The sequence below is a fragment of the Embiotoca jacksoni genome, unplaced genomic scaffold (genome assembly GCF_022577435.1).
Source record: "Embiotoca jacksoni isolate LCO1_2020_lvr unplaced genomic scaffold, fEmbJac1.0.p SCAF_17, whole genome shotgun sequence".
In the NCBI taxonomy this organism is placed as follows: Eukaryota; Metazoa; Chordata; class Actinopteri; family Embiotocidae; genus Embiotoca; species Embiotoca jacksoni.
In genome coordinates this window covers 5,500,185-5,516,447 of record NW_027185307.1, presented here as the reverse complement: position 1 = coordinate 5,516,447, position 16,263 = coordinate 5,500,185, and the positions used below count along the sequence as shown (strand labels likewise).

General features: G+C 44.6%; 1 protein-coding gene across 1 annotated transcript; it reads left to right on the top strand.

The window, feature by feature from the left end:
* The first annotated feature begins 1,614 nt into the window (after positions 1-1,614).
* On the top strand, positions 1,615-15,699 carry cul2 (cullin 2). The gene is made up of 21 exons (XM_069151330.1): positions 1,615-1,700; positions 2,779-2,915; positions 3,284-3,386; positions 3,488-3,582; positions 5,794-5,899; positions 6,138-6,220; positions 7,338-7,434; positions 7,655-7,765; positions 8,960-9,122; positions 9,290-9,414; positions 9,798-9,905; positions 10,042-10,101; positions 10,192-10,320; positions 10,446-10,532; positions 11,576-11,728; positions 11,839-11,916; positions 12,004-12,070; positions 12,742-12,944; positions 13,069-13,170; positions 13,420-13,536; positions 14,903-15,699. The coding sequence occupies exons 2-21, from the start codon at positions 2,797-2,799 to the stop codon at positions 15,032-15,034; spliced, it is 2,238 nt and encodes a 745-aa protein (XP_069007431.1). The 5' UTR covers positions 1,615-1,700; positions 2,779-2,796; the 3' UTR covers positions 15,035-15,699.
* The last annotated feature ends 564 nt before the right edge of the window (positions 15,700-16,263 follow it).

Below are 16,263 nucleotides of genomic sequence, written 5' to 3'. Positions count from 1 at the left end.
CGATCAGAAACGACGACTCAACCAGTACTTTCTGAGGTTTGTGGTGTTGAGTGAGAAGAGCGGCGGGGGAGATTGTTCTGGAGTTCAAGTCGACTTGTCGGAAGGACAAAAGTATATCATGTCAGACGACTGATTTTTGTGGGCACGTTAACAGAAGTGTTTTAAAACCGACTTGGATATGCTGGAACATGCATTGTTTCTTTGGTTCGGTTTTCTGACAGAACAGGAACAATACAAACACACGATCATCTTACAGACTATCAAGTGTTGGTGTAGATTAAACTAACAAACAGCATGCAAAATAGTGAACATAAGCACAACGTTAAATAACTGCAGCAGTAAAATTAACAATAATTAAACTACTATTAATCCAAAAACATAATGTAAGATAGTAAAACACTGTCAGGTAGCATTTAGTGGTACGACCCTCATACTTGTACTGAGGTAAGATCTTGACTGCAGGACATGTAGTGTTTCCACAGTGTGGTATTAGTACTTGTACTTAAGTACTTGAATACTTCTTCATCCACCAGTAAAACGTCAGTGAGGAGAAATCGGGTCTACAATCCCGGCCTCCAATGCCGCTCTGCTGGTTAAAAGTCAAGTAAAACAGGTTTCCTCTCATGTTTGTAAATAGGTTGTTTGACAGAAGCTGCCAACAGTTTTCCAGTTGACCTTTCAGAAAGACACATCGGTCCAGCTGCCTCACAGCTGACTCATACTTTAGCCAGTGGTGATGCCCCCGGTTTAAACGTTTGATAATAACCAGCGAGTACATGTCAGCAGCACTGTACTCACATTAATGTATGCGTCTCTTCTCGTGTGAATGAGCAGGAGAAAAAAAAAAAAAAAAGAAGAAGAAGAAGAGAAGAAGAAAGAGGTCGTCGGTGACAGACTGATACATTGATGTGAATGATGTGATTGTGGCGTCATTCAAACTGTGTCGAACCTGGACACGTTGACATGTTTCCGTCCTGATTGGTGCGTTTGTTTCTTCTCGTGTTTAATGTCTCATCATTCACTCCGGTGTGTTTTAAATCTGCGACACATGACGGACAGCACACAGACTGTGACGTGAACTCTTTCTCTCCCACAGCTGTGAAGTTTGTTTCGGTTTTTTTTTTTTTTTTGTTTTGGGTTTTTTTTTGCCTTGAAACTGTGTTTTGACATCAGAAACTCAGCGATTCAGCTGCTTCGTGACGAACTGTGCATGTTTACGAGATGTAAACTTTGGACTTTAAACTCAGGTGAACACGTTTCTCTTTTCTCACCAGAAAAAAAAAAAAAAAAAAAAAAGAGATTTATATAAAAGCGTTTATTAACCTACAGAAGGTTTGCGGTTATATTCTTGATATTTAATTCCTACGAGGTTTCCGTAGTTTCAGGCGATACCACAGGTACTACGGGTGATCCTGTGACTCGGATCCGTTTGGTTTTGGTCTTACTCTTACCCCCGTGAACACATCGAGAATACATTCTCTAAAAATAGATACCACTTAAAGACAATCTACCGGGGTGTGAAGCAAAACAACAACAAAAAAAGTTTGAAGACCAATTTACGTTTGCCGCTGATACACCCCCCCCCCTTTTTGTTTTTGACACAATGGTATAATCCAGGAGGTAGGGAAGCCCTGAGAGACACATCGAGCCTGTGACAGCGGAGAAACCGGACTTTTAGAACAAGTGATCACCGTACAGAGGTACGTACTGTTCACACGTCCTCGCCCGACCTCACTAGCCCCTTTTGCTTCACAGCAGCGCCGTGTTTCGCCGAGCTGTCAGTGTGAACGCGGGGCAATTGCGAAAGAAGATGACAGTTTGCTAGCGGCGGTTAGCTCCCTGCTTAGCCGAGCCGGAGCAGGAAGAAGTAGCATGCTAGCTGGACGCTAGCTAGCCCGTTAGCCCGCCGTCCTGTTTGTGGACCGGAGCTCCGCTAGCTCCGCTAGCTCCGCTAGCTCCCCGTAACTTGAGCTGAGCTCATCGTGACGGACAGAGCTGCGAGTTGAGGCGCCGCGACGCCGCTTTTATTTGGGGGGGAGAGAGAGACGGATTACGGGGAATGCGAAAATGGCTTACAAAGAAAACAACTGCATGATGATGTTGCAATGTTTTGTGTGACGTGAAGTCAACTGGTGTGAACGAGGAGGAACAACACAGGGCCTCCGTCCTCCGTCCTCGGTCCTCCGTCCTCCGTCCTCGGCCCGTGATCCTGCCGGTGCGAGACCTCCGAGCTGGTGCCGGTGCTGTTTGGACCCGGCGGACACCGGCGCTGCTGCTGCTGGACGTTGTGCGTGTTGTAGCTGCAGGGACTTGAAGCTCCGAGTTGATCTCATCTGTTGCTGCCACACTAACGTGAGCAGATCTGCTGAAACGGGATAAATCCTGCTGCTGCGCTGGACATGTTGTCCTCCAGTCCGACAACTCTGCAGTGTCGTTGCTCTTCATTAACGTCATCTCTCTGAGCCTGTGACAGACAACACATTATGTTTTCTAATCAGAAAGGTCAAAGGTCAGGGCTTTATGTTGTAGTTGCCGTGTGTTTAGTGTCATGAGCTTCTCCAGAAGGACTTTCCGTTTGTCGCTGTGCTGATTCTCTCATCTTGCACATCCCGCTGCTCAGTTCACTGTTATTGCTTAACTCCAGGATGGACCGGAGGACGCTGACAAAGTTAATAGAGAAACTGAAGCCAAGAACCAAACAATCTAGTTCCCTTTTTTCTTTTCTTTTTTTAGTCCTTTTCCACACCCCTGAATTTACATGTTTCTTTCTTCTCTCAGACTGAAAGAGAAACTACAATGTCCTTAAAGCCGCGGGTGGTGGACTTCGACGAGACATGGAACAAGTTACTGACGACAATCAAGGCTGTTGTGATGCTCGACTACGTGGAGAGAGCCACGTGGAACGACAGGTTCTCGTATCCTCTGACAACTCACTACATGTTCAAACTCAAACTGCAGCACAAGACTTTGGTTAAGTTTCAAAGCGGGGTTCCCGGTACGGTGAAGCAGTTCCCTGCTTACATAAAGCCGATTGTGTTGGACTTTAAACTCCAAGTTCGGCTAATTCATTTAGGAAATAATACCGAATAGGTTTAATATCAGTATAAAAAGAAGAACTGTTCACACAGGCAGAGGTTAGATATAAAGCCATCATTTATTAGCTCGTAATAACAGAAAATGTTGTATTTAGTATTCCATGCACACTTGTACTTTATTATCTGTGTATATACATCTATATGAAATTGCGTTTATCCTTATTATTTATCCTGAACTTTGACTCCAGTGACATTTATGCCTTGTGCGTAGCATACCCAGAGCCTTTGGGTGAGAGATTATACACAGAGACCAAGGTTTTTCTTGAAAATCATGTTCGGCAGTTGTACAAGGTAATCGCTCACAAAAGTTCTCCATTGTTTGCAAAATCTTTTTATTTTTTTTATTCTTTCTTTCCATAATACCTGTTACGCTGCTTGTTTGTGTATTTTAGAAAGTTCTGGAGTCAGAGGAGAAGGTTTTAGTGATGTACCACAGATACTGGGACGAGTACAGCAAAGGAGCTGACTACATGGACTGCTTGTACAGGTAACATCGCTGCTCTCTCTTGTCTTTTGTTTCCTCTTGATATTTTGATGCGGTATTTTATACGACTGAATCACTGGGCTGATTCACCATGTACTGCAGCCTTTTTTCTCCAACTTTATTTTTGCATAAACAGAAGTGGAGAAGCACAAATATAAAGTTTCATTTTAATTTTTTCAGAGACATTACTGTATTTTCAGTTTGTATTCTGACTACGTTGTGAGATTTCCTTCAGCGGCTGAGCATTTGTTGTTGTTAGTCTCTTTGCAAACAAACGAAGCCGACCAGTTTAGTTACATGGCTGCTGGCTGTTGGCTGCAGTGCAACTTTAAAGGAAGATATTAGCCGGTGCAGGTATCCGTCTTCTGAAGTTGTCTCAGTGTGTCGGGGTCCTTAGATGCGGCGTGTACTTAATCTATTCCCTCACAAGCTATAATATCGCTGCCTACAGGTTTTGTACTTCTAAAATATTACCTTGAAAAGCATAGCGTGAGGTGCCAGCCAGCATTTTGGTGTGTCCTGATTCATTCTAAATCAATACTCCCTTGGAGAGCGTTCAGATCTATTTTTGTGTGTACTTCCCACCAGACTGCCTTTGCATACATATGCCTTTGAGATTTATTATGTCGGCGACAGCGAGAGAGAAAGCGAGGCTCTTGGCTTTTGTAGTGACATAGCTGCGTTTGGTTCTTATTATAGAAGAGAGTTGCTTATTATTGTTGCGTGAGTAAGTTTGCATCCCGTCAAACACAAAACATTGTGACACTGGAGGTTGGACTGAAGCACCGACTGAATCAAAACAGGCCGTTTAGCCCTTCGATCTTAATTCCACGGGTTTCCCCGGTTAGTGGTACTCGACACCAGCTGTTATATCAGCAGTCCTGCAACACTTCATTCTGCTCTTAAGAGTGTCTGAGAGAAACCAGGCTGAGTGTGATCACTATATCACAGATAGAGGTGCAAGTCACAGTTGTGAAAACTGCATGCCATTTAAGTTGGACTGAATCAGTCAGCGCAGATCAGCTTGATGACAGGTGCCTGTCTGCCTGGGCGTTGTCATGTTGGTGACTTCACCCCGACTTCCTTTGACATAAACTACAGCTGTTGAAACACACTTGCAGAGAATGTGTTTCATCATCGGAGTGTCTGTCATGTGAATTAGCGGCAGCGCAAAGCCAATCCTCCTCAGTGCAGAATATAGTCAAACTTTCCCAGTGAGAGCTGCATGAAGTCATTAACTGACTGTTAACTGTGTTTACCAGCTGGCAAGACCACTCTGTCTGTGTACTGTTCGGTGGCGGACAGTCAGTGTACAGTGGAGTTGTAAGAGCTTTTTGGTCTGAGCTGCTGCCTGCAGAGAGTTAATGACAGCTGGGAGACGCAGTAACTGTGTGACCTTTCAAACCAAAACAACGCGCCAAAATGCTCCATAAAGCTGCACGCTCGGCTGATAAAAGGGATTTTATCGCTCCGATCGACACTTTTCTCATGTCGCGACCCGGCAAGGACAACACGTGAAGAACACGCATGACTGTTTAAAGTAAAATATAGTTATTTAAGAAAACTTTGTTGGTATGTAGTCAGTTCATGAGTGAAGTGTGTGGTGTGTTGATGCATGAGGGTGTACAGGTGTAAGAAAACCAAATGACACAAACCAAACCAGTGAGATATATATATCTAGTCAATATAGGTCATTGCCTATTATTAATAAGCTGTTTTTAATCTTTCAAGCGGTCATGAATTACCTGTGTACATTCGTACCAGTCAGTGTTACTGATGTTGCGTCTGAGAGCATGAATGCAACCCATCTGTTCTTTTTCCCCGCTGAGAAACCGTTCTTTGTCATCAGAGCTTTTCATTTGGATAAAAGAAGTACTTCACTCAACCACTTCCGCAAAATATAATTGGAGTATCGATGAACCTCTCATTGACTACAATGTCAGATGCTTGCTGCCGGACTCTGTACACAACACAGCGCCGAAAGTAGAAGGGATTTTGTCCATGATATTTATAAGTGAAACATTTTCCACGAATGCTGTCTTTTAGGTCCGTTAATATTACCAGGGAATCCCGCACACGTCACTGCATAACTTGACAACTAAAAGCCGACACTCTCACTTTGTCTTTACGAGCGAATTAACTCAGTTTTCAGAAGCGTTGTATGCAAATTGATATCTTCTCATCTTTACCCCCTCCACCAAAAACATTGTTCAGGTATCTCAACACGCAGTTCATCAAGAAGAACAAACTAACAGAAGCAGACCTGCAGTACGGCTACGGGGGAGTGGACATGAATGAGCCGCTCATGGAGATTGGAGAGGTACTGACTGACTGTCACACACGGCCACCAATACATTCCCTGAACATCCTTATCTGCTCACCCACCGGGGTGATACTAGATACAAATAAGGAAAGCAACATACACAGAAAGATGGAGAGATGAGTGGGATTCAGTGTCTGTGATAAATTACCCAGGTCTACGTTTTCCAATAAACCTGTACCGCACATGGATCCGCCGGCTCTGTGGTAACATGCTGCCTGTTCATTTGTCATTGCAGTTGGCCCTCGATATGTGGAGGAGGTTAATGATCGAGCCCCTGCAGGCCGTCCTGATCCGGATGTTGCTAAATGAAATCAAAAAGTATGTTTGTCACACGTGCTTATTTTCTGAAGTCAAAACTTGTTGTTGCCTAAAACACACAATAATTTATTCACCTTATAATTTGGGAAATGTTTTTCTGCCAACTATTCTCTTGTTCTTCTTTAATTGCCATGGCTACAATGCCTGTTTTCCAGTGCCAAATAGTAGTAATGTCTGGACGAGGGATGTCACAATATCAGAAATTTGGTATTTGATTTACGGTACCAAATATAACGGCAAAATAAATAGAAACCGGACAGAACCAAGTGTGGCTTGGTGTTTTTGTTCAGTCACACGGTGGCTGATTGAACCGCTCAGTGTGATCAGAGACGTCGCAAGTTCTGACTGAAGGAAGGTCAATTCAAATGTGTAGTGTGAGTTAACAATTCAAAAAGGTGAATAAAAGTCGCACAGGATCAGCCAGCTTTGTGCTGTTAGTATGTTATAGTTGATAAACAGCATCCGGTGCAACAACAAAAATGTTCCTGGTGGAACTCGCGCAGCAGACTGTGGTTCCAGCAGTAGGATTATGTAGACATAAATAGACTTATGACAGTAAGTGTTTGGATCCCAGCGGAAGTTTCATACATTGCACAATTCTGGATGAAATCAGGATCACGATTTATTTGCGATTCTCTCAGGATTTTTTTTCAATATCAGTGTGTATTGCCCTCATTTACCTGATACAGAAGACAACTTTAATATGAGGGTGCCTGATGTAGGATATAAAGTATTCTAGTAATATTAATAATAATATAAATATTGAGATTAATCAAGGAAACCTTGTAAATCGTTGAGGGAGAAAGTAGGAGCGCTTGTTTTGATGTCTCGAATGAAAATGCAGCAGAATCGTTGCCTTTTAGACATGAGAGCGCACGGATACGTGGATTGAAATTGCAATTTTATTACGATTAACTGCACCGATATGCTACCAATGCATCTACAGTACCTTTGTTAAGTATGATCTGATGGATCGCATCATAGATAGACCGCACTGATTCTCATGACATCCCTCGTCTGGAGATACGATCTTGTCGGAAGTACTGAACCTGTACTGAGAAAAACGGCAATTCTCCTCATCAGTGAGCCCTAAAACCAGCTTCATCATTTCCTACAGCGATCGATGTGGCGAGAATCCCAACCAGAAGGTAATCCACGGGGTCATCAACTCCTTTGTTCATGTTGAACAGTACAAGAAGAAGTTTCCACTAAAGGTGAGACAACGAAGAACTACCCGGTCACCCAGTTCACAAGTTTCTCATGTGGTATTTATTTTTTTTATTGAATTGAGCCTTTTTAATGTGAACAATGAGGGCAAAATCTAAAGCTGTAAATATCACTTGTTTTGCCTCATCCACCAAATGCAAACCAGCCATTTAAATAGACCTCTACATAACTGTGTGCACGGCCACTAAATCTCTCCCTGTGTTGCAGTTTTATCAGGACATCTTTGAAGGGCCATTTCTGACAAAAACAGGAGAGTATTACAAACAGGAAGCCTCCAATCTACTGCAGGAATCCAACGTCTCACAGTATATGGAGAAGGTAGGAGAGATGTGGCGAGATAACGGAAGTATGTGAATGCCGGCTGTGTTCAAGCTGCCGTGTGAGCGCTCGAGCTGCTGCAGTCCAGGCCTGCTTGTTGTCTGTATTTGAGTCGTGTGTGTATCTGCACCAGCATCCATCGGACAAGTTGGCGTTCACAAAGGGTCCGTGTGTGTGTGTGTGTGTGTGTGTGTGTGTGTGTGTGTGTGTGCGTGTGTGCGTGTGTGTGTGTGCGTGTGTGTGCGTGTGTGTGTGTGTGTGTGTGTGTGTGTGTGTGTGTGTGTGCGCGAGCTGTCAGGTCGTGTCAGTGTGGTGACATAAGAGTTTTAATCTGAGTATTAGCTCCTACTATGAAACCTCTGAGGCTGATATGTTGGACCGCAGGCCAACTCCAGCTGCCACGACCTCTCACTCGCCCTCTGTCACTCTCTTTCTTTCTCTGTCGTTCATTCAGCCTGGCAGTAATCAGATTTGTCTGATAGATTTAGCCCTACAGCCTGTAAACAGGATCATCATTAAAGCTTTACTATGGCATCACCACCGTGTGCCTGATCAGCCAGCGCGCTGCTTTGTTGATATGAGCACTGATTTGTGATACGGCTGTGAAAGAGCAGCTCCGGACTCCACAGAAGTGTAGAGTCCTCCTGTCTGGACAAACTCAGTCGCAGCCACTTACCTGACCCGGTTCACAACCTTTTTTTTTTTTTTTTTTTCCTCTTCCTTGTTTTTTCTTACCTGGAATATGTCTTTGAGAAATCTGTGCTTGACGCTACATCAAGATTTTACTTAAAAAAAAAAAACCCGTCAGTTTCTCTTTCATCAAAGAACTTTCAGGATAAATTGTTCTGCACAGCACAGATGGGTTTGGATGTTTTTGGGGTCCTGAAAGTTCTGAAAAGTTATATTTGAAGTGTTTAAAAAGGGACGTAGTGTTTCAAACTGAGCTGTTAGAGGATGTTTGTTTTATGGTTCAAAAGTAAGACGAACTGTAGCAGCTGAAATTCAGATGTTTGCAGCTACAGAATTGGGCTCCTGTCTCAGTGCAGGTACAATGGAAAAAGGGAGATTTGCATTTTTCTGCCTTCATTTAAAGTGAACCTGCTATAATGTACAGAAACCAGACATATAGTTCTGTATTGGACTTGAATGAATTCAAACCAAAGCTGAGTCATCTGATTTTCTTCTTCCTTCCAGGTATTGGCGCGGTTGAAAGATGAAGAGGTGCGGTGTCGGAAGTACCTGCACCCCAGCTCCTATTCCAAAGTCATCCACGAATGCCAGCAGAGGATGGTGGCAGACCATCTGCAGTTCCTGCACGGAGAGTGCCAGAGCATTATCCGGCAAGAGAAGAGAGAAGGTCAGTCTACATGCTTCTTTTATGTCCTCATTGTTTCCGTGATATCCGGTTCCAGAGCTGCTTCTGAGAACTGCAGGATAACCATGTATGTCCACTGTCACGCTGCGCACACGTTGCATTGTGGGACTGAGATCAACCTGTGTGTGTTGTTGTGTTGTTGTGTCCAGACATGGCCAACATGTACACCCTGCTGCGGGCCGTGGCCAGCGGGTTGCCTCACATGATCCAGGAGCTGCAGGTCCATATCCACAACGAGGGCATCCGAGGCACCAGTAACCTCTCTCAGGAAAATGTTAGTAGTTGCGCACCGTGTGTGGACCTGCGTCCGTCTGCTTGTACAAACTGTGGATTTTCAACAGGCCATTCTTCTTGGAAAATAGCTTTGGAAGTGGTATTCACGTTTCTTCTGCTACTCTCCGTGTGTTGCACCGCTAAAGCTTGAAATTCGTTTCATTTGACAGCTTAATTTAATGTGAGTAAACATAAGATAAAATGAGACATTCAATTTGTTCCGTTTCGTTTTCAGCGAATATTGCATTGTCACTTTTTTCTGCCAGTATCAGTCCACAGGTTTTAAAAATCCAGAGGTTAATTATTTGTCTTGTCATTGTTTCGACTCGTTAAACATTGTCTGCTACTACTAGAACTTTTCTTCCTCCCGTCCGCCTCTCTTAGATGCCGACCCTGTTCGTGGAGTCCGTGCTGGAGGTTCACAGTAAATTTGTTCAGCTCATTAACACAGTTCTAAATGGAGATCAGCACTTCATGAGTGCACTCGATAAGGTATGAAACGCCTTGCTCTTATTTCTTTTCACTCTGTAGCTGCGAAACTAAAAGTGCGACGTGGTGCGCGTGTTACTCTTTTATTCGCAGTGGAAACGGTTTGTTTGAATGTGTTTGTTCGACGTCTCTCTCTCAGGCTTTGACGTCTGTGGTGAACTTCAGGGAGCCCAAGTCCATCTGCAAAGCCCCCGAACTCGTGAGTACATACACAAACAGGCACCACATACACACAGTGTTATACCCGGCGCCTCGACCAGGTCATGTCCCTCCTGGTGTCTCCGTGCAGCTGGCGAAATACTGTGACAATCTGCTGAAAAAGTCTGCAAAGGGAATGACGGAGAACGAGGTGGAGGACAAACTGACCAGCTTCATCACAGTGTTCAAGTACATAGATGACAAGGACATCTTTCAAAAGGTAACACGAAGAATGTAACAAAAGCTCAAATGTAGATATACTGTGATGTTGTGTTTCGCCTGAAATAGTTCAACACGTGTTTTCAGTCGTCCTGAAATATTCACTGTTTCCTCTGTTTCCTGCAGTTTTACGCCAGAATGCTAGCAAAGCGGTTAATACACGGTTTATCATTGTCAATGGATTCAGAAGAAGCCATGATCAACAAACTGAAGGTAAATGCAAAGCTGGACATTATGAACCTGAACGCACCGAGTGTGATTTAAAGACGCTGAAGCCAGCCCACGAAGCTTCTGCTTCTCGTGGACGTCCTGCGGGACATTCAAGAGCTCATTGATGCCTCTCCAGCGGTGGTGCTGCTCCGCTGGACTCGACTCACTTTGCTACTTTTCTGAACGTCATCTTCCGCTGCAGACAGAACCGTCTCGGTGACCCGTCGGGACAAAAAACAAAATGCACACCCGCTCGCTGCGTCATTTCACTGGCAGCCAAACAGAGGAGAGTCGGCACCTCTTCCACTGACCCCAGCCTGGTTTTAATCCGGTGGCCCAGTAAATACAAAAGAAGTTGCGGCCGCTGTCGTAGTTTGGCTGACAGCTTTGTGCAGCATGTCGCACAGTGATGATGCAGCAACGCAGTCGTCTGCAGTGTTTTCATGTCACCTTCTGCTCTCAGCTCATCTTGTGTGGGCACTTCAAGAAACAAAATGCAGATAGATAATCCCTCGGAATTATTCCATTATTAATCAACTGTTGCCCCTACTCTACACACACACACACACACACACACACACACACACACACAGAAAGAGAAAGTCGTCTTCACATGTTTCTGCTGTTCGAACCGTGACATTTCATTTCCCAGCGCCACACCGTTTTACCCGCGAAGCGCCCGACTCTGGTAGCAACGTGTCTTTCTTCTCTTAAAGTTGTTTAAAGGCGACTGGCAAACAGCTTTTAGGTGCATTACAGCCACCTTCTGGCAGGAGTAAAGCATTACAACCAGGCGCCGGTAAAAAAAAACGGAACGAAACTCGCGCGTACTATTTATTGACTCAAATATTCCAAAATCACGACCCTTGTCTTTTACTCTCCACTACTTTCGCCTGATGAGAAAGTCGAGTCAAGCTGAGCCGTACCATGCTGTAAAAAAAAAAAGCAGTTTAATTCTCCCCATCTGTCTGTTTTAGCTGCTGCGTCCCTTCTTCTTTATTGCGCCTCTGTTCAAACACACCCCGTCTCCCTCTTGAACCCCACAGCAGGCTTGTGGCTACGAGTTCACCAGCAAACTCCACAGAATGTACACAGACATGAGCGTCAGTGCCGACCTCAACAACAAGTTCAACAATTTCATCAAGACACAGGAGACGGTGGTGGACCTGGGCATCAGCTTCCAGATCTACGTATTACAGGTCAGTGAGGCAGACTCTTGATGTGACGCGCGCACCAGCGGGAAGATGTTGAAAGTAGAAGTCTGGTTCAGGAACTGTTGCCTGTTGTGGTAAATGCTGTCGCTTTGCAGGCCGGCGCCTGGCCTCTCACGCACGTCCCCTCCTCCACGTTCGCCATCCCTCAAGAGCTAGAGAAGAGTGTACAGATGGTGAGGAGCACCGCTGAGGTTTAACGGAGCGACGCTGATCCCGGGAGCGCGCCGTGGAGTAACCTCTGCTTTCACTTTCCTTTGCAGTTTGAGTTGTTCTATAATCAGCACTTCAGTGGGAGGAAGTTGACCTGGCTGCACTATCTCTGCACAGGTAACACAAACGCAGCAGGATCGTGTGCCATTTGAATAAGAACGATGCCCGTTTCTCAGTACCGACCTGAACGTGTGGCTGCACACAGTAACCCGACACGGGATTTGTTGCATGTTATTTTTGTTTTTGTTTTACTATTTTTCTTGACGCATTTGTTGTCCTAAAATGTTGTAAATTATACCGTGATCCATCTGTTTTGCTGCGTGTTAACATACGAAGCACGATTCAAATATTGTAATCTCACCGTGAACATGAGCGGAGAGGAGCTCACCAGATGATGTCGGCTTCAGTGAATTGGCAACACGCGTGACACGAGCTTCCCTCCGCTCTGTTCACCTCATGGTGCCGCGCTCCATTTGTGAGCGACAGGAACAACTCGCCTCATAAATGCAGAATGTGTGAAGACAACGTTGAAAATGAACTTTGGTGAATCCAAATAGATGCTGTGAAGTATCGTCATCACAACCAATCATGATCACTTGTAGAGGACAGATACGTCATTGTAATGCAGGTGCAGTCGTTAAACCAGGATTTAAATATGTGGTGAGAAGTTTGGGTATTTAATGAGCAAAGTCTTTTTATCGTCAGTGACTGAAATCATTTTATAGTTCTGTGAACTCGGTGACGGGGAGTTTAAAAACGGATTTGATTTGTTTCCGCTTGACACGCAGGTGAGGTTAAGATGAACTACCTGTCCAAGCCCTACGTCGCCATGGTGACCACCTACCAGATGGCTGTGCTGCTGGCCTTCAACAACAGCCAGACGGTGAGCTACAAGGAGATGCAGGACGGCACGCAGATGAACGAGAAGGAGCTACAGAAGACCATCAAGTCCCTGCTGGACGTGAAGATGCTCAACCACGACTCGCAAAAGGTCGGCGCTCTCGTGGGGAGCGTTGGTTTGTCCGCGGACGACCGCCGTGACTCGGTATCACACACGTGGAAAGCACTGACGACCGTTTAAACACAGGATGTCTTCTCTTCCCTTCTGCTCACAGGAGGACATCGAAGCAGAGTCCACGTTTTCACTAAATATGAGTTTCACCAGTAAAAGGACAAAGTTCAAGATCACAACATCGATGCAGAAAGACACACCTCAGGTCAGACTCACGGTTATCTGGACACATGATCCTCAATCCTCTCTTAAGCTTGGCTCTTCCCCTCTAGACAAGACGGCACTTCATTTAACCTCATGCGGGAAAAATCTGTGGGTGTATAAACGTGGAGAATAAGATTGAAGAAATAAGTTCATGAATACCAAAGTGTTGTTACATTAAGCATATGCTTGGATGTGTGTGATATGTAACCTGCCGTGTGTGTGTGTGTGTGTGTGTGTGTGTGATGTTTAGGAGATGGAGCAGACGAGGAGCGCCGTAGACGAGGACCGCAAAATGTATTTACAAGCTGCTATAGTGAGAATCATGAAGGCCCGCAAGGTGCTCCGACACAACGCCCTCATCCAGGAGGTGAGCGGGGAGATGTACTTCTACCTTACGAGGAGTTTATGTACCTTTTAAGACGTTCACAATCCTGTTGGTCTCGGGGTGAGGAATGCAAAAATGATGTAGGATATTAAGTTAGAAGAATTAGTGCTGCACCTGGTGATTATTTCCATCATTTAATCCATCTTTTTTTTTTATTTATTTTTTTTATAATCGACTAATTATTGAGTCTAAAAATGTCAGAGAAGAGTGAAAAATACTCCTGGCAAGTTTCCCACAGTGGTGCTTTCTCTGACCAACCATCTGAACCCCAGAAATTCAAATATGCAGCAAAAAAAAAAAAAAATCACTCTTGCGGAGATGAAACCTGTCAAATGTTTTGAGGTTCCTCTGCACCGGTTTGATTGATCATCATGAATTCTTGCACAAACTAGAGAAGTCTGAATGATTTTATTGTTCCTTCCTGCAAAAATACCAACCTGTTGGTTGCAGTTAGTTTCGTTGCGTCTCCAGATTTGTCTTTACAGACATTCACTGCCCATTTCAGAGGGAATCATGATTTAAGAACGTCCCATCAGCCTCAGCTGTACTTTGTCTTTACTGCTGAACAGCAAATGTTAGTATCTAAGATGGTGAACACGGTTAATGCTACATAAATGATGAACATCGACATGTTAGTATTTTCATTGTGAGAATGTTGGCCTGCTGTTTAAGTGCAGTCACGAACTGGTCTGGACCAGTCAATCTGACAGTCGAACCGGCCAATCAGAGGCAGAGTAGGGTGAGTCAGTCCTTCGCTTTCTCAGGACAAAACGTGTATAAATGACCTACTTGTGTACTAACTCACTATTTTGAGTGCACAAGTGCGTTCGAAGTCTGTCGAGGGCCCAAAAAAAAACACGCGAGTGAACTACAAGTAGCCGGACGACGCACTCAAAACGGGTTCAACAAAGACGTGAGAAACGCTGGACACTTTCCACACTAAACGGTCGCCATCTTGGCTCCGTAGAGGAAGGGGGCGGAGCCACTGGCGTGAAGGATTTTCATATTAAGACATCTGAGGAAGCTCCAGCTTCTCCTGAACAGTGTTTCTTTGTCACTGCTGCTGCTGCTGGACGATTTATGATGACTATTGCTGTCGATAGACTTTCTGTGAATTGATTAACCGGCTAATTTTGAAGCTCAACAGACGCCATGAATAAGGCCGAATGATATTTGACCGTGTAAGTGCCGACAGGGCAGTAACCGCTCCGGTTACGTGCTCTGTGTATCTGAGCAAGGAGTCGTTTTCAGCGGAAGTAAAGAAATGTGTTCAGCAGGTGCGCGCGTGGCAGCATTCTCGCGTCCGTGTGCAACGACGCACTAACCGCTCCGCTTTGTTCCCGTTCAGGTCATCAATCAGTCCAAAGCCAGGTTCAACCCCAGTATCAGCATGATCAAGAAGTGCATCGAGGTGCTCATCGACAAGCAGTACATCGAGCGAAGCCAGACCTCGGCGGACGAGTACAGCTACGTCGCATAGGCACAGGAGCCGAGGGGCGCCTCCACCCAAACACTCACCCACGTGACTGACTGGCAAGATACAGGTTGAAAACATGAAACGAACCACAACGCAGACTCATTCATCTATTTAGGTTTTGGACTGTCGCCGTCTGCCGCGATCCCCCGTGCGCCGACCGAAGCAGGACCGGTGCCTCCGTCTTCGAGAAAGGGTCATCGCGTCACGTCAAGACGGCCCAGCCGACGCCACCGCCACCCATATCGCCCTCCTCCCAAACCCCACCCACTTTCTGATTTTAAGCTGTTTACAACATCACCAGTGCCACGCACCCGTGCGTCAAACGACAAAAAGAAAATGCCTATAGCCGTTTGAGAGGAAAGAGCTGATAAACATACTCGTCGACAGAAAATAAAGGAAAAAAAAGAAAAGCGGGGAAAGAATTAGTTGTGACATCAATGACTCATTGGTGGCTACACATTAAAAAAAACAAAAAAAACATGCTTTCTTTTCTCACGTTTGCAGTTGTTGTGTGTTTATTTTCTTTCTTTGTTAAATGTACTGAAGTTAGGAAAAATATTGTAATAAAACTGGTATACTGACTATTGTATCTACTTTCAAATGTAAAGAAAAATGAGGTGACAAACATGATCCTGCTGCTTGTCAAATAAATGAATAAAAACACTGAAGGGTTTTATGTAAAGATTTGTCTATTGTATCCATTTGAGTCACTTGGCGGGAGGGGGGGAGGTGGGGGGGTTACTGCTGTTGTCAATGAATGAACGCTTCAATACAGAGATGGTATTACTGCTTGTAATCACTTCTGAGTGTTTGTTGTGACAACAGGTCGTGTTTCCTTTGTTTTTGCTGTGTCTATGCTGTAAACAAGCTGATCGATCAAACACCCAATTTACAGGCTTTTACTTTGAAGTAGATAGCGACAGGAAGTGCTTTAAATATATGATTAAACAAATGTAACAACACGTGTCAATGCATGAGAACACAGGACAGGATCATGCTGAAAGAGTAAATGGCTTTTTTCCCCCCCACATAACTGAAATGTACCAGAAAGCTGTTGACGTATGCAAAATGTAAAGAACCTTAAACTGAAGCGGCTAAATGGAATGAAGCCGTCAATCATTTCGGTAATTACACCTGTGATTTTTTGATTTTGATTTTTTATTGAGGTGTGTCCGAATATGGTATTAATCATAAATGTCGTACTTTTTTTAATCCGACATTTGAAACGATGG

Coding starts and splice junctions, on each gene's coding strand:
- cul2 (XM_069151330.1), top strand. CDS start 2,797: ATGTCCTTAAAGCCGCGGGTGGTGGACTTCGACGAGACATGGAACAAG. Junction 3,387..3,487: donor ATGTTCGGCAGTTGTACAAG/GTAATCGCTCAC, acceptor TGTGTATTTTAG/AAAGTTCTGGAGTCAGAGGA. Junction 3,583..5,793: donor TACATGGACTGCTTGTACAG/GTAACATCGCTG, acceptor AACATTGTTCAG/GTATCTCAACACGCAGTTCA.